Source organism: Rutilus rutilus (assembly GCF_951802725.1).
Source record: "Rutilus rutilus genome assembly, chromosome: 6".
Classification (NCBI taxonomy): domain Eukaryota; kingdom Metazoa; phylum Chordata; class Actinopteri; order Cypriniformes; family Leuciscidae; genus Rutilus; species Rutilus rutilus.
In genome coordinates, this window is record NC_140214.1 from 37208605 (window position 1) to 37225122 (window position 16518).

The window sequence follows — 16518 nt, forward strand, 5'->3', positions numbered from 1 at the left end:
TTTACCCATTTTGCATAGAAGTCACATTGATGACACTTAGTCTACAATAACCACATTTAAAAGTCAACTGTGTGTTTTTAAACTTACTGTTTACTAATTTTGTTGTGAAATATAGTTATTTCACTTTAAAACAGTCCTGATAGCATGAAGTACATGGACAGAATTGGTGTCTGTTATTTGTGTACTGTGCCTTTAAGAGAGGCTCGTCCAGGAACTCGACACAGATTTGAGTGTATACACGACAAGTTGGTTGTTAGGCTTGTGTTGTGACCGTTTATAGCGATTACAAACTGTTGATAGTGATACAAGCCTCGTTCAAGCGGACTCCTGAAATACTAGCCACTGCAACAAACACCGTGGCATGGGAAACGGAATAAATAAGGTATATGGACGTGCTTCCCTCATCTCCTTCTTATGTAGTGCTTTACGTCTGAGTTTGAGAGGGATTATCGATTGATGGATGTGAGATGAATCGATGCGCCTTCAACACGAACAAAACACGACGCTGCCTTTCAAGTGTTTGTGTTTATTAGTGGTGTTGGCTGAGGAAAGCGTCACTGTTGCTCATACTTTTGGCAAGAGATTTGAACAAACCAATAAGTATGAAACTTTGTGACGGTTGTGCCCCTTGAATGACTCCTCAAACTAGCTGCTATGTGTTTTGTTGAGGAGATGTGCGGTTACTTTGTTTTGACTATTAAAACGGATGAAAAAAAAAAATATATATATAGGCTATATATCACACAGATAATGGGCTATCACTTGAAGATGGGCTCTTTTTTACTTAGGCCAGTAAGCAACTACCTATAAACCAGCAACAACACGTTAGCAACAACACGCTAGCAACCACCAACTGCTAGGAACCACTTGGAACACCTTAGCAACTGCATAGCAACGTGCTGGCAACCACCCAGAGCACCATAGCAACCACTTAGCAGTGTGCTAGCAACTAGACCACCTTAGCAACCACATAGCAATGCTCTGGCAACAGCACACAACACCCAGACAGCGACTCAAAACATCTGCACAGCATTGTGCTAAAAATTGCTCATAGCAATACGATAGCAACCGCACATAAGCACCTTAGCAACGCACAGCAACATTCTGTCATCCTTGTGTGTTATCGCTGAATTGGTCATTTATGACACATTTTGTTTGAGATAAAATCATGCACAGCTTCTATGAAGAATGCACTATTCACTAAAACAGGAGATCAGAAAAGCAATCAGGGTCAAATTTTTTTCCGCAAAATCAGAATCAGAATTGCTGAAATTTGTGACCGTGTTTTATATTTTAAAAAAGTATACGGGGCATGTTAATGTTTTCGGTTTCGTGGGGACTTTAAAGGCAACATGAACTGAAGTTGAGAGTCTTTTCCCCCCTATTGAGTGAACAGAATAAATACTGAAATATTCCAAGTAAAAAAACAAGAATATTCCATTTTGATTTTATGGTGACTTTAAACACATCAGTTATCTATTTTTGTTGAGTGCTGTAAAGATGTGGTTTTGTGTTATTTTGCTCTGGTTGTGACTGAACTAACCTGCTTGTGTCGTCCCAGGTTCTGTCAGACCTGTACTTGGGTAACTTCAAAGGTAAGAATGGACAACACCGGAAGCGAAAAACACCATTTTCAATAAGGTGCATGTTTAGAAAAGATGATAAATGTGTTTATTTTTATATATTTTTTTCTTTTTTACAGATGCCAGAGACAGGGAGCAGCTAGCGAGAAACAACATCACGCACATCCTCTCCATCCATGACACCGCCGCTCCCATTTTACAGGTAGTTCGACTCATTACTTCATGTCTTCAAAATATAAAGAAGCTTTTGATGCACACGTACGAGATCAGTGTCTAGTCAGCTGAATGATGACATACTACACTCTCAGTATTTTACCCTGTTTAGCAGCTGAATGTGTGTTGCAGCCTGTAGTTCTGTGCAGAAAAAAAATCCTGATAATTTACTCTCCTTCACGTCATCCAAGATGATCATGTCTTTCTTTCTTCAGTGGAAAAGAAATGAAGGTTTTTGAGGAAAACATTTCAGGATTTTTCTCCATAGTGACTTCAATGGGGTCCAAATGTGAGTTTCAGTGCAGCTTCAAAGTCTCGACACGATCCCAGCCGACGAATAAGAGTCTTATCTAGACAAACCATCGGCCATTTTATAAATAAAATAAACATTTATATACTTTTTAACATCTTGCATGTCCACGACTTCACGCATTACGAAGGCAGAAGGACAGACCCAGTGTTTACAAAGCGAACGTGCATAAAATAAATAAAAGGTAAAACAACAATGTCGGACGATTTTGAAGTTGGAGGACAAAATGAGATGTTTTTCACCCTATATACACTACATTTCTGAACCGGAAACACACGTAATGTGTGGCGCATCACAGAGCTAATGCAAGACGAGCATTTGTGGTTAAAAAGTACATAAATGTTTATTTATTTTTTATAAAATGGCCGATGGTTTGTCTAGAAAAGACTCTTATTCGTCGGCTGGGATCGTGTCGAGACTTTGAAGCTGCACTGAAACTCACATTTGGACCCCATTGAAGTCATTTCTTTTCCACTGAAGAAAGAAAGACATGATCATCTTGGATGACGTGGAGGTGAATAAATTATCAGGAAATTTTAATTCTGAAGTGAACTACTCCTTTAAGTGTCTGAGATGCAAGGTTTATTTTGAGATTATATGGGTTTGTTCTGTAGGGACAAACGGTGTTCATTTAATTTGTGCAGGTCTTAAAAAGGTCTTAAAAAGCTGACGAAAGCATTTCTATTTTGATTTTAGTAAACTAAACTCAATTAACTGCATTTTTCCAATGTATTTGAATTGTTTAAAAAAATATATATATTTTGTCAAAGTTATTTGAAGTTTTGAAAACTCAAAAAAAGCCCTGCAAAAAAAGAACCATTTTTTGCCATTGTACACATTTTGACACGCTCTTGCATGAAGGCAAATAAACCAATAAAATATGCTGCAGCATTTATGCATGAGCTATGAGAGTGCAATGTTTCGGGTTTATTATTGAAAATGACCACATTGTGGGCATGTGCAACCAAAATTGTGTCATACTTGTGTTTTGCTTCATCATTCACATGTGATTCAGAGACATATTAAAGCACATCCATGTCTTTCCTCCATTTCTTTAGGAGATGACTTATCTTTGTATCCCAGCAGCAGATTCGCCCACGCAAAACCTGTAAGTATAGCTTTGTGCATTTCTGACGGGCATGTTTGCTAATAGCTGGCCGCCAGTGGGCAGCGCGAGTAACTGTGGCAACCTGAAGATGTCAATGCTTTTCATAAGTTCTGCATTTACACATGCAGTTCCCATTATTACACTCAGTCTGTGATGTTGGTTTTTACATGCCATATCAAACTAGTTTCACCCTTGAGCGCACATGTATTAACACACACACACACACACACACAAGCACGTAGGGACCCGCACATACGCACACTTCCTCTTGTGGCTCTCTTGGTTCAGGAAGGAAGTTATGAGCTGGGTTCTGCAGTGATGCCTTGGTCTCACTACGCCTTTATTTATATCACCCCTTTACCATCAGCCCTCTTTGTCACCCTTACGAGCCTGCGAAACCCGGCCATGCGTAATGTGAAACTGACCCTCTTTAACCAAACTGGACAAACCCAACCCTTTCTCATCCTGGTCCTGTCAAAAGGATGGATGTTCTGGAGGAAACGCTACCGTACCTGACCGTGTTGTTGATGCTTAAGAGAAACCGCAGTCAGATTTCTGGATCTCTTGACAGGCACTAACTGGACAGTTTCAAGCAGAACAATGTCTGTGTTTTGTTGCTAGTAGGATATTCAAATAGTAAGACAATGCAAAAAGGTTTTATTATGTTAGGGACAATACGTTAAGTGTATGTATTCTTAAACACACATAAGGTTTTAGGAAGAAGATACCCAACATGTCCTCCAAACCCCTCGTACACTGGAAAAAAACTAAGTAAAATTGACTTTTTTTTTAAAGTAAATTTCACATATGGAGTAAGTTCAGAAAATTAACAAAGAAAATTACTTGGATACACTTTAAAATAAGGTTCATTAGTTAATGTATTAACTGACATGAACTAACCATGAGCAATTCCTGTATTTATTAATTTTGTTAATATTAGTTTATAAAATACAGCTGTTCATGTTAGTTCAGTGCATTAACTAATGTTAGCAAATACAACCTCAATGTTAAATCAATGTTAATAAATGCTGTAGCGGTATTGTTCATTCTTAGTTCATGTTAACTAAGGTAGTTAACTAATGAACCTTATTGTAAAGTGTTACCAGTAACTTTAACTTGTCCAGTTAAAGTTTGTTGAGTAATTTGTACTTTACTTTGCAATATAACACTGAATTAAGCCATGCTTTTAAAGTGTAAGCTTTACTTAGAACATCTTAATAAATAATGCAGTAGATATTGTGTAGACAACATATTCACATTATAGAAGTAATGTGGTACCCACCCGAACACAGAGATCTCAATGCTTGGTACACAATAGACAATAACCGTAACGTTCATTGGATCATTTTTGAGGATGAATGTGTCATTTTTTTTTTATTAAAATTAACTCCAGATGTTACTAAACTTAACAACAAATGATAAAACAGCTGGAAAACAGAGAAAATGCAACCTTATTAATTATGCATGCCCCAGTGCATGATGGGAACACCAGTATCAGAAAGTTGAGTAGCTTTTGCTTGATGTTATAACGTTGATAATTACCGTATTTTCCGCACTATAAGGCGCACTTAAAAGCCTTTATTTTTTTTCAAAAAACGACAGTGCGCCTTATAATCCGGAGCGCCTTATATATGGATCTGGCGCCTTATGTTAACGTCTGTTAAACAACCGCTGACTTAAACCTTGTTTATACTTTCGCCTGACACAGGAGCGCGAGCCTCCGCTGACTGCGCGCGCAACTCCCCAAACAGACGAGGCATTTATACTTGACGCAACTGTTTTGTTTTAGACTGAACACCAGACCATACAACTGATTTAGACGCGCAAACTGGGTGCCGGTGTGATGAGATGTACTACTAATATCCGTCTGCTCGGGCAGATTCGGCTCAAAGTCATGCATCTTCGGATTCAGAGGCGCGCGCGCTGTTAAGCCGAATCTGCCTGAGCAGACGGATATAATTTTTTTTTTATTAACTTCGCGCTCATGCGGACGCGTCGAGTATAAACAAGGTATCTTGGTTTACATTTGGACTTTGGATGTGATCTTAGGCTTGAAAAGGTTGGTGACCACTGCATAACGCAAACCCAGTCAAACGTTTGACTGCAGTATCTTCTATTCTATATGCGCCTTATAATCCGGTGCGCCCTATATATGAAAATAGTTCTAAAATAGGCCATTCATTGAAGGTGCGCCTTATAATCCGGTGCGCCTTATAGTGCGGAAAATACGGTAGACTTTACACTACGGGGCTGTTGAATGCTTGATTCTGATTGGTTGACAAACGTTCTAAGGCGTGCACTTATTTTCAGGGAAACGCACAGCTAAAGTAGTTCCAGCAGGTCTCGACCGCATTACAGGTCCATATCACTTCGCCAAATGATTTCAGTTATTTCAAAGGTCTTTACAGCCCACAGAACCTAAACCCACAACGACGCTATAAATATAGTAAACAATAGGATAAAAAAAGACCAATTATTTCCATATTTTATATTTTATTTTGCCAAAAATGTGTATGTATTTTGCATTTATTAGTTATTATGAAAAAGCACATCTCTTTTCATTGCTCTCTCTTCCAGTCAAACACACACACACATACAGTACAGACACACACACTTGCATGTTATCAGCGCTGCTCTAACAATTTTGTCATTCAAATATTTTAGCAACTTAAAAGACGTTTCTTACTAGAGAGGTGCAGATAAACGTAGTTTTGCTATTAGTAGACGCTGGTGCCGAACACGTTGAGAGACGCACAGACTGAGGTAATTCACACGCTTAATCTCTCTCTCTCTCTCTCTCTCTCTCTCTCTCTCTCTCTCTCTCTCTCTCTCTCTCTCTCTCTCTCTCTCTCTCTCTCTCTCTCTCTAATAACTGCATTAATAACTGCATTAGACTGCTATCATTGGGTCACAAGCTCTAAAATGACGTTTTGGAACGAGGCTTGGGAAGAGATGCGTAAGAAATTGGAAATTATGCGTAACAAAAACCTGACAAACGTCGTAAAATGCATCATCTGGACAATGTTTTGAGATGTGGTAACCATAGTATAAGCGGAGTAATTGACTCTGGGCCGTTGAACTATTGAAAAATACTTGAAAAAAAAAAATCTTGCCTGAACTGACTTAGAGAAATGACATTTGTGTAATCTGCAGTATTTACTTCACCACAGAATCCTCTTTATCAGTCGTAGCATAATATTGTGGAGACTTGAGCAACTTGTCCAGATCATGGAAAACCTGTAAATATCAGGGAATTTTATAATTAAACAAGTTGTGAAAATATCTGTATTGAATCTGATTTTCCACTTTTGCTCTGCTCTAAATGATCTTTGCGAGTGCTTGTGTAGAGCAGAACTTGTCCATCTGGCTCATTTTGTGCATTAAAAAGCATAATCACTTAAAAATATCAAATCAAAAGATTGGTACCCTACATATAAATGGAAATACCAGTTTTTTTTTTTTTTAAGTATTGGAATTTCATTGGTCAAACAGTGTGGGACCAAGAACAAGTAGAGCACAATAGTTGAAAGGTTAGTGCACCCAAAAAGGAAAATGATAGCCCGGTTTCAAAGACAGGGCTGAGATTAAGCCAGAATTAGTTCAATTAGGGCATTTAAGAATCTTAATTTAAAAAAAAAACACACACATTTCTGATGGGCACATTACTGATCTTGAGACAAAACAGTGGCACTGACATATTTTAAGAAATGTCAGTGCAATTTGCTTTCAGTTTAAACAGCTCAACCTTGGATTTTAGTCTGGGACTAGACTTAAGCCTTGTTTGTGAAACCGGCGGTGAAAGTATCTGATTTTAATAGTACTTAAGTATTTTACTCGTACTGAACGTAAGAGACGTGCCAGTGAAAAACAAGAAATAGTTCATTTGTGAGGAGAGCAATCATATTTATTTTCTAAAATGAAAATAAATCTGAACACCACAATATTGCAATAAATAAAGGTCGACACAACAGCCTCTTAAACGTCTACAAACACTCAAGTCTGTGTTAAGCTCAAGTGCTCAAAGAGGCCATCAGTAAGCCAATATCCTTCAAAAAGTTCTCTTCAATATAATGCATATATAATGTGAAGTAAAAGCAAGTAGTCGAAGTCTGCTTGCACTGGACACGCTGGTTTCTGCCTCATCACCGACTGCAGTCATGCTCTCATCTCATATATCAAACACCTGCGATTCACCTGCTAATGCACTCGCATCCACGTAACCTAGCCTTGTTGACAAGTTTGGGTGAGTAAATGTGAGTAAAGCCAAACCGCACACGATATAGGACCTCCAATGCCCTGCAGATGGCGATATCACTTATGTTGTAGCTGAAATAAATGTGGAAAAAACTTGCAGAAAAAGTTAGGTGCCATGCAAAATGTAACGAGTAAAGTAATGTAATATCACACATGTACTGGAGTAAAGACTACAAGGTAGACAAAAAGTACAGTAACTAATTACCTTTACTCAAATACTTCATTCCACTGTATATTTATTTGGTGTATGTTTGTAGAGTAATTCACAGCGGCTTTGAATGCGACAACCAATCGGAATCAAGGACCGGAACGATACATTTTCTAATTTCGAATTAACAAATGTTATATTTCGGCCAGTGTTTTAACGCTGTTTCACACACAATACTGATTCAGCTTGAACTCAACTCATCACTGAAATGTTTTGAGCATTTCAATACATACTCATTTGAGTGTCAGTATCAAGCCTACATAAACTTTGACTGGAACTGTGTGTGAAGGGAGTAAAAATTAAAGTAAAAAAAAAAAAAGAAAAAAAAAAGTTTTGTAGCTGCTTTGAGCAATCTGGATCTGGAAACCATCATTTATACTGGATGTCTCGTAATTCTCTGTTTACTGTTACGACCTTCCCGCCACTGGAGGAACAGCGCTGTCAGCGTCGTCGTCTGAACTCAGGCCTGAACGACATGTAGATGAACCAAAACTGACAAAATATAACCCAAAAATTTATATAATTTACTCACCCTCATGTTGTTCCAAACCTGTATATGACTTTTCTTCTTCTGTCTAACACAAAAGAAGATATTTGGAAAAATGCATCAGTGTTTTTTCCCCCCCATACAGCAAAAGTTAATTTGGACCCCATTGACTTTCATTGTTAAAAAAACCCAAAACATTTCTTCAAAATATTTTTTGGTGAAATCTTTTTAAGCCACACTTACAATGAACATTCTACACACTTAGAATGTCAAGTTTGCAGATAACAAAATGTCAAAACAAATCTTTGACATTCATACATTAAGTGTGTCTTCAGTGTCCAAATATGACATTACTGCATTAAAAGAGGTTATATTTCATTTCAGCATCCTTCACATTTGTGTCACCTCTGTATAGACCTACATGTGGTTGAAAAAAATGGTCTCTTTCCCTTCCACAGCATTCAGCATTTTAAGAAGAGCATTATGTTCATGCACGAGTCCCGATTGAAAGGGGAGGGCTGTCTAGTTCACTGGTAAGTGAGGGGTTTGTATGTAGGGCTTGACATTGACATTTCACTCCTACTAGCCACTTTGGCGGGTTGAATTTTAGATATATAATATATACATTTTTCAATTGTAGTCTTTTAAAAGGGCATCTGAAATATTTAAGTGCAATTTAGTGTTGTCAAAAATATCGTTTTTACGATACATATCGATACTGAAATATCTGAAATGCTTCCAATACTCATTTTCTGCAGATTTTGGGCTCACACCTAAAGGGCGCAAACATAAAGCCGCCTCTCAGTACTAAATTTAGTTCTTTTTGCTGCGTATTGCGTCAAATACGCACAAAATAATGGCAAAATGCCGGTCTTGGCGAGTATTCATGTAAGCACAGTGTTGAGAAAGAAAATGCATGTGTAACAGTATAATGGATCCATGCTTCAGGTATTAAAGTGACAGCAGCCTCATAATCCTGCTGCCAAATTATGAGATAATATTAAAGATATCTATATGGCAGTTTTTCCCCATGGTATCGATGCCAATATGTTGGCCAGTGAAAATGCCGAGTGGCCACAGTGGCTGGTGAGCAAAAAAAGTTATGTCAAGCCCTGTTTGTGTTGTATGTCCTCTAACAATTGATATCTACACTGTAAATGAACTGATGTTAGTAGACCCTTATGGTTGCATGCAGCAAGATATAAGAGCCTACCTTAAGAGGAAGCAAAATGTGCACACAACCAAGATACCAGCCCTAATCGAGCCCAGTGTGATAATGTGAACAGCTGATAACTAGGTGTCAAGGGGGCTCGGCTATTTTTGAACTTCCCAAAAACAACAGTAAATACGGGCCTCTCTGTTTGATATGAGGATATAATGCTGCATACATGTAGAGTGCTTCATTCTGGATAACATAATGAGGTTTGATCTTTGAAATGTGAACCTCTTGCAACGCCAACGAAGTTGAATGCTTAGGGTTTGGGGCTCGTTCTAATCCCTAACCTAAACAAACGGCAGTAATCATTATGTCGTATCGTCCTGTAGTTATTTTAATGTCAACATTTTGTGAAAATAAAGAATCAAATCAGTAAAAGAAACTTAAGCTACGTCTACATTAATCCGGATACATTTGAAAACAGCTTTTTTCCTTTAAATACACTCTCTGTCCACACTAACGTTTTCAGGCGTTTCAGTGTGGATGAGAAAAACGCTAAATTCACTTTAGTGCGCATGCGTAAAACCTCACAGAAGCTCACGGAGATGATACAGACGGAAAAATAAATAATAAAGTTCTTCTGACAGGATAATTTTATTTAGCAGAATATCTCAGCATTCACTGATGCGGTCCTGGTCGCACTCACTCACCATTATATGTTTGGTTAAAACAAATGTGAGTAAATTCTCTCATCTTTGTAGGACTGTGATATGAAGAGTGTGCAAAGTAACATATTTTAGCAACAGTGTGAAAGTGAATAGCACATAACAGGCACAATACCAGTATAAACATGAGTATTTATTGGTACAATATGCGTCACATGACTAAACTTACATCATCGTTTTTAAATACCTCCACACTACAACACGAAAACAGCGTTTCCAAATCTAAACACTTTGGAGAGCGTGTCTGTGTGAGTGAAAGCTGTTGAAGCTCCGCCTTCTGTGCCGGGAGCAGCAGCTCATTTGCATTTAAAGGAACAGACACAAAACAGTGCGTTTTTTGCTCTCCCTCAAAAAGTGACAACTTTAACATGTTATATAAAAATATCTGGGGTATTTTGAGCTACAACTTAACATACACACTCTGGGAACATAAAAGACTTATTTTACATCTTGTGAAAAGGGCATTATACCACTCCTTTAATAAAAACGCCGTCTCATTGTGGACGGTAGGCCAAAACGGAGAGAAAAAGATGCGTTTTCAAACCAAAACGTGTTAGTGTGGATATGGTGTTAGTGAGTGGCTGATTTTTGATTTCCTGTGATCCAGTCTTGCTGGCGTATCGCGCAGCGTGACGCTGGTGGTGGCGTACGTTATGACCGTCACTACTCTGGGATGGGAGGACGCTCTGGCCGCGGTGAAGCTGGCGAGACCCTGTGCCTCACCTAATGTGGGCTTCCAGACCCAGCTGAAGGAGTTTGAGAGCACTCAACTACAGCAGGTGATTCCTCCACATGTGATGAATGAAATGACATTGTCAGTGGCTAGCAGCACCAAAACGAAGATGTGAGTTCAGCTTAAAGCCAACAGTGCCTTTTGAACCTCATGAGTTCATGTTTGAAGGTCCTAATCAAATAGGTTTGCTGTTATTGTGGCATTATCTTTACAAACCTGACCAGTTAAACATTGACCTGGAATTATTTCAATGACCATGTTTATGTGCAACCCCGGGTTATCGTCGTTCTACTCCCTGCTTCTAACCCCAGGTTAAGGAACGTTTTACATGTGTAAAGTGGGTTAGTTCTGGGTTAGTTTTGGCCGTGATTGGGCGGGTTTTGAACAGCAGTTGGGCTGGTTTTGTTACGCAAACCTGCCGACCCAGATGCTTCACTTCGCACAGTCACGGTATTTTATATTTTTCCCCTCAAACACTGAAACTAGTGACAGAAGAAGCGACAGTTGGAGTGAAGAAGAAACCGTTACGTTCTTACCTTTAGAGTCCGAAAAGTCCATTCAGGATAAACCTAACACTACAGTGAGTCGGCAATATGTAATATGACGATTGCAATGCAAGAGCCTTTATGTAAACACATTGCATGCGGGATTAGTTCACTTGAGAATAAAAATGTACTGATAATTTACTCACCTCCACGTTATCCAAAATGATCATGTCTTTCTTAACTATGTCTTTCGAAAAGAAATGAAGGTTTTTGAGGAAAACATTCCAGGATTGTTCTCCATATAGTGACTTCAATGGGGTCCAACGGGTTGAAGGTCCAAATGTGAGTTTCAGTGCAGCTTCAAAGTCTCGACACGATCCCAGCCGAGGAATAAGAGTCTTATCTAGACAAACCATCAGCCATTTTATAAAAACAAAACATTTATATACTTTTTGTCTTGCACGTTCACGACTTAGTATACAAAGTATATTAATGTTTATTATTTTCTTATAAAATGAGCTATGATTTCTCTAGATAGGACTCTTATTCCTCAACTGGGATCATGTAGAGACTTTGAAGAATAAAGTCAAAATATTTTTTATGGATTTTATTTTTTTTACGTCGCGGTTCAGGGCTTCCGTAGTTAATAGAATTTTACTTAATGTAGTAAAATTAATATTACAATCAATTAACCTGTTTGTGCCGTGAACACTTTATTAATTCTAAGAAATGTACATTTCCTGGGTATGGGAAATGTCTTTCTTACTGTACAGTACTACTAAGAGCCTGTAATCTGCATGATTAGGGACTCCAGTATGAGCTTGAGACACGGACAACTTTACGTGTGATATGAACACGACTTTATTACTCTAACATACACATACATGCATGCATACAGTTTACCAGGGGAAAGAGAGCTGAAGCAGAATACAGGAAAGGAAGAAGTTATAGCATTGTGTGAAATTCAGCAGATCAACAGCCTTGAGCAAACCATCGGTTTAGTTCTAACACGCCCTTCTTTAAAAGGGGTAAGGAGACTTAATGTATCAAATAATGAGACTTTTCTTCAAAATATTTTTTACCATTTGAATTAAACTGTCCGGATGCAATTTGTTGAGGCTCCAGTTGATCTTTGCTGATGTGGTCTTGATGAGAGAGGACCAGTGGGAGTCAGAGTATCTTTGGTGAATGGAAAGACAAGGCCGCAGCCTGGCACAAGCTTGGGGGTCCTTAGAAACTTCTAGTTCAGCATCATCTTCATATCAGGATTTCAGAAAGGGACTAAGAGACTAAGAGGCGTGATCTTGTGATCAGTGATTTTTAAAGCGTGAAGATGTCACACCCTCTGGAGGTGTGTGAGCCAATAAGAAGTTGTTCCCTTTGGAGGGAATTTATTTACGACCTTTTGTTCTGGCAGGGCATTTGAACATGTAATTTGATTGGGTGTTTAACACAAGAATCTTCAAGATGCTTATAATACTAATGCGTCACAAAGTTAGCAAAATGTAATGTAAATTAACGAATGGCGGACGAAGATTGGATTTTTTAGAGACTAAACATGCCACACATATGATTTTGGTTAACCATTGTATGCAAGTCTGAAACATTTATCCAAAAGAGTTTAAAAGAGAGAATAAATACATAGGCCAAACCACATAAAAGGAAAATCATGAGATGGGAAAATTAGATACATGTTTATACATTTCTCAACTGGTTATAAATAGAATATATAGGATTAAAAGGGTTTATTTCTCCTTCTCAGCAAGAATTAAGTGAGAGTCACAGCTCTCTGGAAATTCCTTTTGGGGTCGTAAAACTCGTATCAGTCTAAATGTGTCCTGTAACAGGACACCGCGTTCTGCCAGTGTGTTAGCTTCACTTGTGATGTTAGTTTTGGGGGACGTTTCATAAACGTTTGTTCGGAGAGTGAGTTTGCTGGATTATTCATTAAATATAATGAATACTGTGTGTGTGTCTGATTGGTCCAGATGCTACACCTGTAAAGCCAGACATTAAATAATAGTCTGAAAAATCTAAAATTGGCATATATATTTGATACATCAGGCTTTTATGGCTCAAATATAATATAGTGTGAATATTAAACTCATTCTTAGGGGGCTCAGTGGCCCAGACTGAGTAAAAATATGCAATTTGGTGAAAATGCTGATATGTACACTACCGTTCAAAAGTTTGGGGTCAGTAAGATTTTTTATTGTTTTTAAAAGAAGTATCTTCTGCTCACCAAGGCTGCATTTATTTGATAAAAAACAATAAAAAAAAACAGTAATATTGTGAAATATTATGACAATTTAAAATGACTCTTTTCTATTTTAATGTATTTTAAACTGTAATTTATTCCTGTGATCAAAGCTGAATTTTCAGCATCATTACTCCAGTCTTCAGTGTCACATGATCCTTCAGAAATCAGTCTAATATGATGATTTGATGCTCAAGAAACATTCATTATTATTATCAATGTTGAAAACAGTTCAAAATTCTTTGATGAATAGAAAGTAAAAAAGCATTTATTTAGAATAGAATATTTTCTAACATTATAAATGTCTTTACTGTAACTTTTGATGAGTTTAACTCATCCTTGATGAATAAAAGTATTGATTTATTTTATTTATTTCCCCCAAACATAAAATTAAAATTCTTACTGACCCCAAACTTTTGAACGGTGGTGTTTAATGTTACAAAAGCTTTAGATTTCAGATAAATGCTGTTCTTTTGAACTCTATTCATCATAGCATCATGAAATAAAAATGTAAATAACTGTTTTCAACATTGATAATAATCATAAATGTTTCTTGAGCATCAAATCATCATATTAGAATGATTTCTAAAGGATCATGTGACACTGAAGACTGGAGTAATGATGCTGAAAATTCAGCTTTGATTAAAATATATTAAAATAGAAAAGAGTCATTTTAAATTGTCATAATATTTCACAATATTACTGTTTTTTTTTTTTTTTTTATCAAATAAATGCAGCCTTGGTGAGCAGAAGATACTTATTTTAAAAACATTAAAAAAATCTTACTGACCCCAAACTTTTGAACGGTAGTGTATATGGAAAAAAAGTCTGATAGTTTAGTTTTGTAAATCAGTGAGATCTTTATTAGAGTATAGTGACTACTTGGATAAAATCATATAAATATCAGTCATCACTCTATATCTTCCAATAATATAGTAAGATGATATTTTAAATGCTTAGTTTTATGATCAAAGCTCTGTAGTTTTAAAAGTTATAACGCAATGATGATTGAGCGATGAACAAATAAACCTTCCTCAAAAGCCTGATGGATCATTTTTGAGACTCACATTTGAACATGATTTTTCTAAAACAAAATAATTTATGGATAATCAAGTAAAGCTAAGTTGCTTCAGTCCATTAAGTGTTCATCTTGAAATATTACTGGAATTATAAGTGATTCTTACGTTTACTTTATTAAAACACTGCAAAAAGACACATGAAGCATAAGCTGAAGCCGAATTTTTGTACAATTATACTGAAAGACCTTTTACATGCTAAAAAAGTCTAAACTCTCAATCAGACGACAGAAGGACTGTAGTAGATTGTGTGTATTAGGGTTTTTCAGCAAAGTTCTTTTAGAAATTTGGGTAACTTTATTTTACAGTGTCATTGTTACATGTTACATTATCATGCTAGCCAACATGCTTATTCTAAATAATGCTAATGACATGGCAATTCATGTTAGCAACATGTTAACATGCTAAATCATGCTAGCAACATGTTAAATCATGCTAGTAACGTGCTAATTCATGTTAACAACATGTTAAAATCCTGCTATGTCATGTTAAAACATATTAGCAACAGGGTTTTTCAGCGAATATTTCATCCTGTTGATCATTTAGAGGCCTTAGATATTTGGGTAACACTTTATTTTACAGTGTCATTGTTACAATGTTACATTATCATGCTAGCCAACATGCTTATTATAATAATGTTAGTGACATGGCAATTCATGTTAGCAACATGTTAAATAATGCTAGCAGCGTGCTAATTAATGTTAACAACATATTAAATGTTAATGACATGCTAATTCCTGTAAACAACATGTTAAAATCCTGCTATTTCATGCTAAAACATGTTAGCAACAGGGTTTTCAGCAAAGATATCATCGTGTTAATCATTTAGAGGCCTTGGAAATTTGGGTAACACTTTATTTTACAGTGTCATTGTTACATACATTACATGCAGTAACTATAGTTTTAACTATAAATTATGCATAATTGCATGCAACTAACTCTCAACCTAAGTTGTAACCCTGTAAGTACATGTAGTTAATTATTATTACTCAGTACTAAAATATATTTTTACACAAAGACACCTTAAAATAAAGTGTAACTGAATATCATATAAGGTAGCTTTATAGGGTTAATCTGTTTGTTTTAATGTAAATACGTGATCCAAATGGCGATTTCTATAAATATGAACACAGCTGGGATATGGTTGCATTAATCAGAATCACTCAACTTTCTGTGCATGTGTGAATGAAGTGCTGGATGATAGTTGTTCATGTGTGTGTGTTCAGTTCAGAGAGTGGCTGAAGGAGGAGTACAAGGAAAACCCCCTGAACGACGAGGAGGAGATCCGCACTCTTCTCGCTCAGACGCCCGAGGAGGACGAGCTTCAGGACGCGTGACCTCACTCCTCAAGACTCTCGTCTCAATGCCACAGCTCATGGTGTTTATTACGGCACAGCACTGTTTTACTTAAGGACTCTTTGTGTAAATATGCAAGGTTTTAATGATTACTACTGATGTTAATGGCAAATAATTATTCACAGATTTATTATAAATTTTGATTCATACTATGGTGTCTTACTGACTGTTTGTATTTTTCCTCTACACTTGCTGGGAATGTGAGAAGCTGGATTACCAAAGCTGGCCGAGGCGCTGTTTTAATGCTGGAGTCAAATAAGGAAAGAGTAGAAATAGTAATTAAATAATAATATCTGCACATGTTGTTTAATATCATCAATGTACGAGTATTTTTGTAGTCAAAGGGTAACATGGGGTAAGATGAGCCTTATTGTTTTTTTCTCCTGACCATAGATGAGACACAATCTCATCTCAGCACTTTTAATTAATGGCTACTATGATATTTTTAAATTTTGTCATTTCATCTGAATATCTACATTTGTGAGATCTAGTCAGTTGAAACAGTTCTATGGTGAATTGATCTCTGGAAAATAGTGATCTATGATGTTGAATGTCAAAGGTTTGTGT

The 16518-nt window shown here is 36.9% G+C and overlaps 1 protein-coding gene across 2 annotated transcripts in view; it reads left to right on the plus strand.

Annotated features, from left to right (window-relative positions):
- The first annotated feature begins 188 nt into the window (after positions 1-188).
- Positions 189-16518, plus strand: part of dusp22b (dual specificity phosphatase 22b) — a 17400-nt gene continuing 1070 nt past the window's right edge. For both annotated transcript variants that reach the window (XR_014627790.1, XM_084412588.1), the window contains exons 1-7: positions 189-382; positions 1562-1595; positions 1703-1785; positions 3165-3214; positions 8622-8696; positions 10652-10823; positions 15822-16518. The exon at positions 15822-16518 is cut by the window's right edge. Coding sequence is in view for 1 of the 2 variants with exons in the window: in XM_084412588.1 (XP_084268714.1) it covers positions 362-382; positions 1562-1595; positions 1703-1785; positions 3165-3214; positions 8622-8696; positions 10652-10823; positions 15822-15932 (546 nt within the window). In the remaining variant the exon portion in view is untranslated. The remainder of the gene's footprint in view (positions 383-1561; positions 1596-1702; positions 1786-3164; positions 3215-8621; positions 8697-10651; positions 10824-15821) is intronic.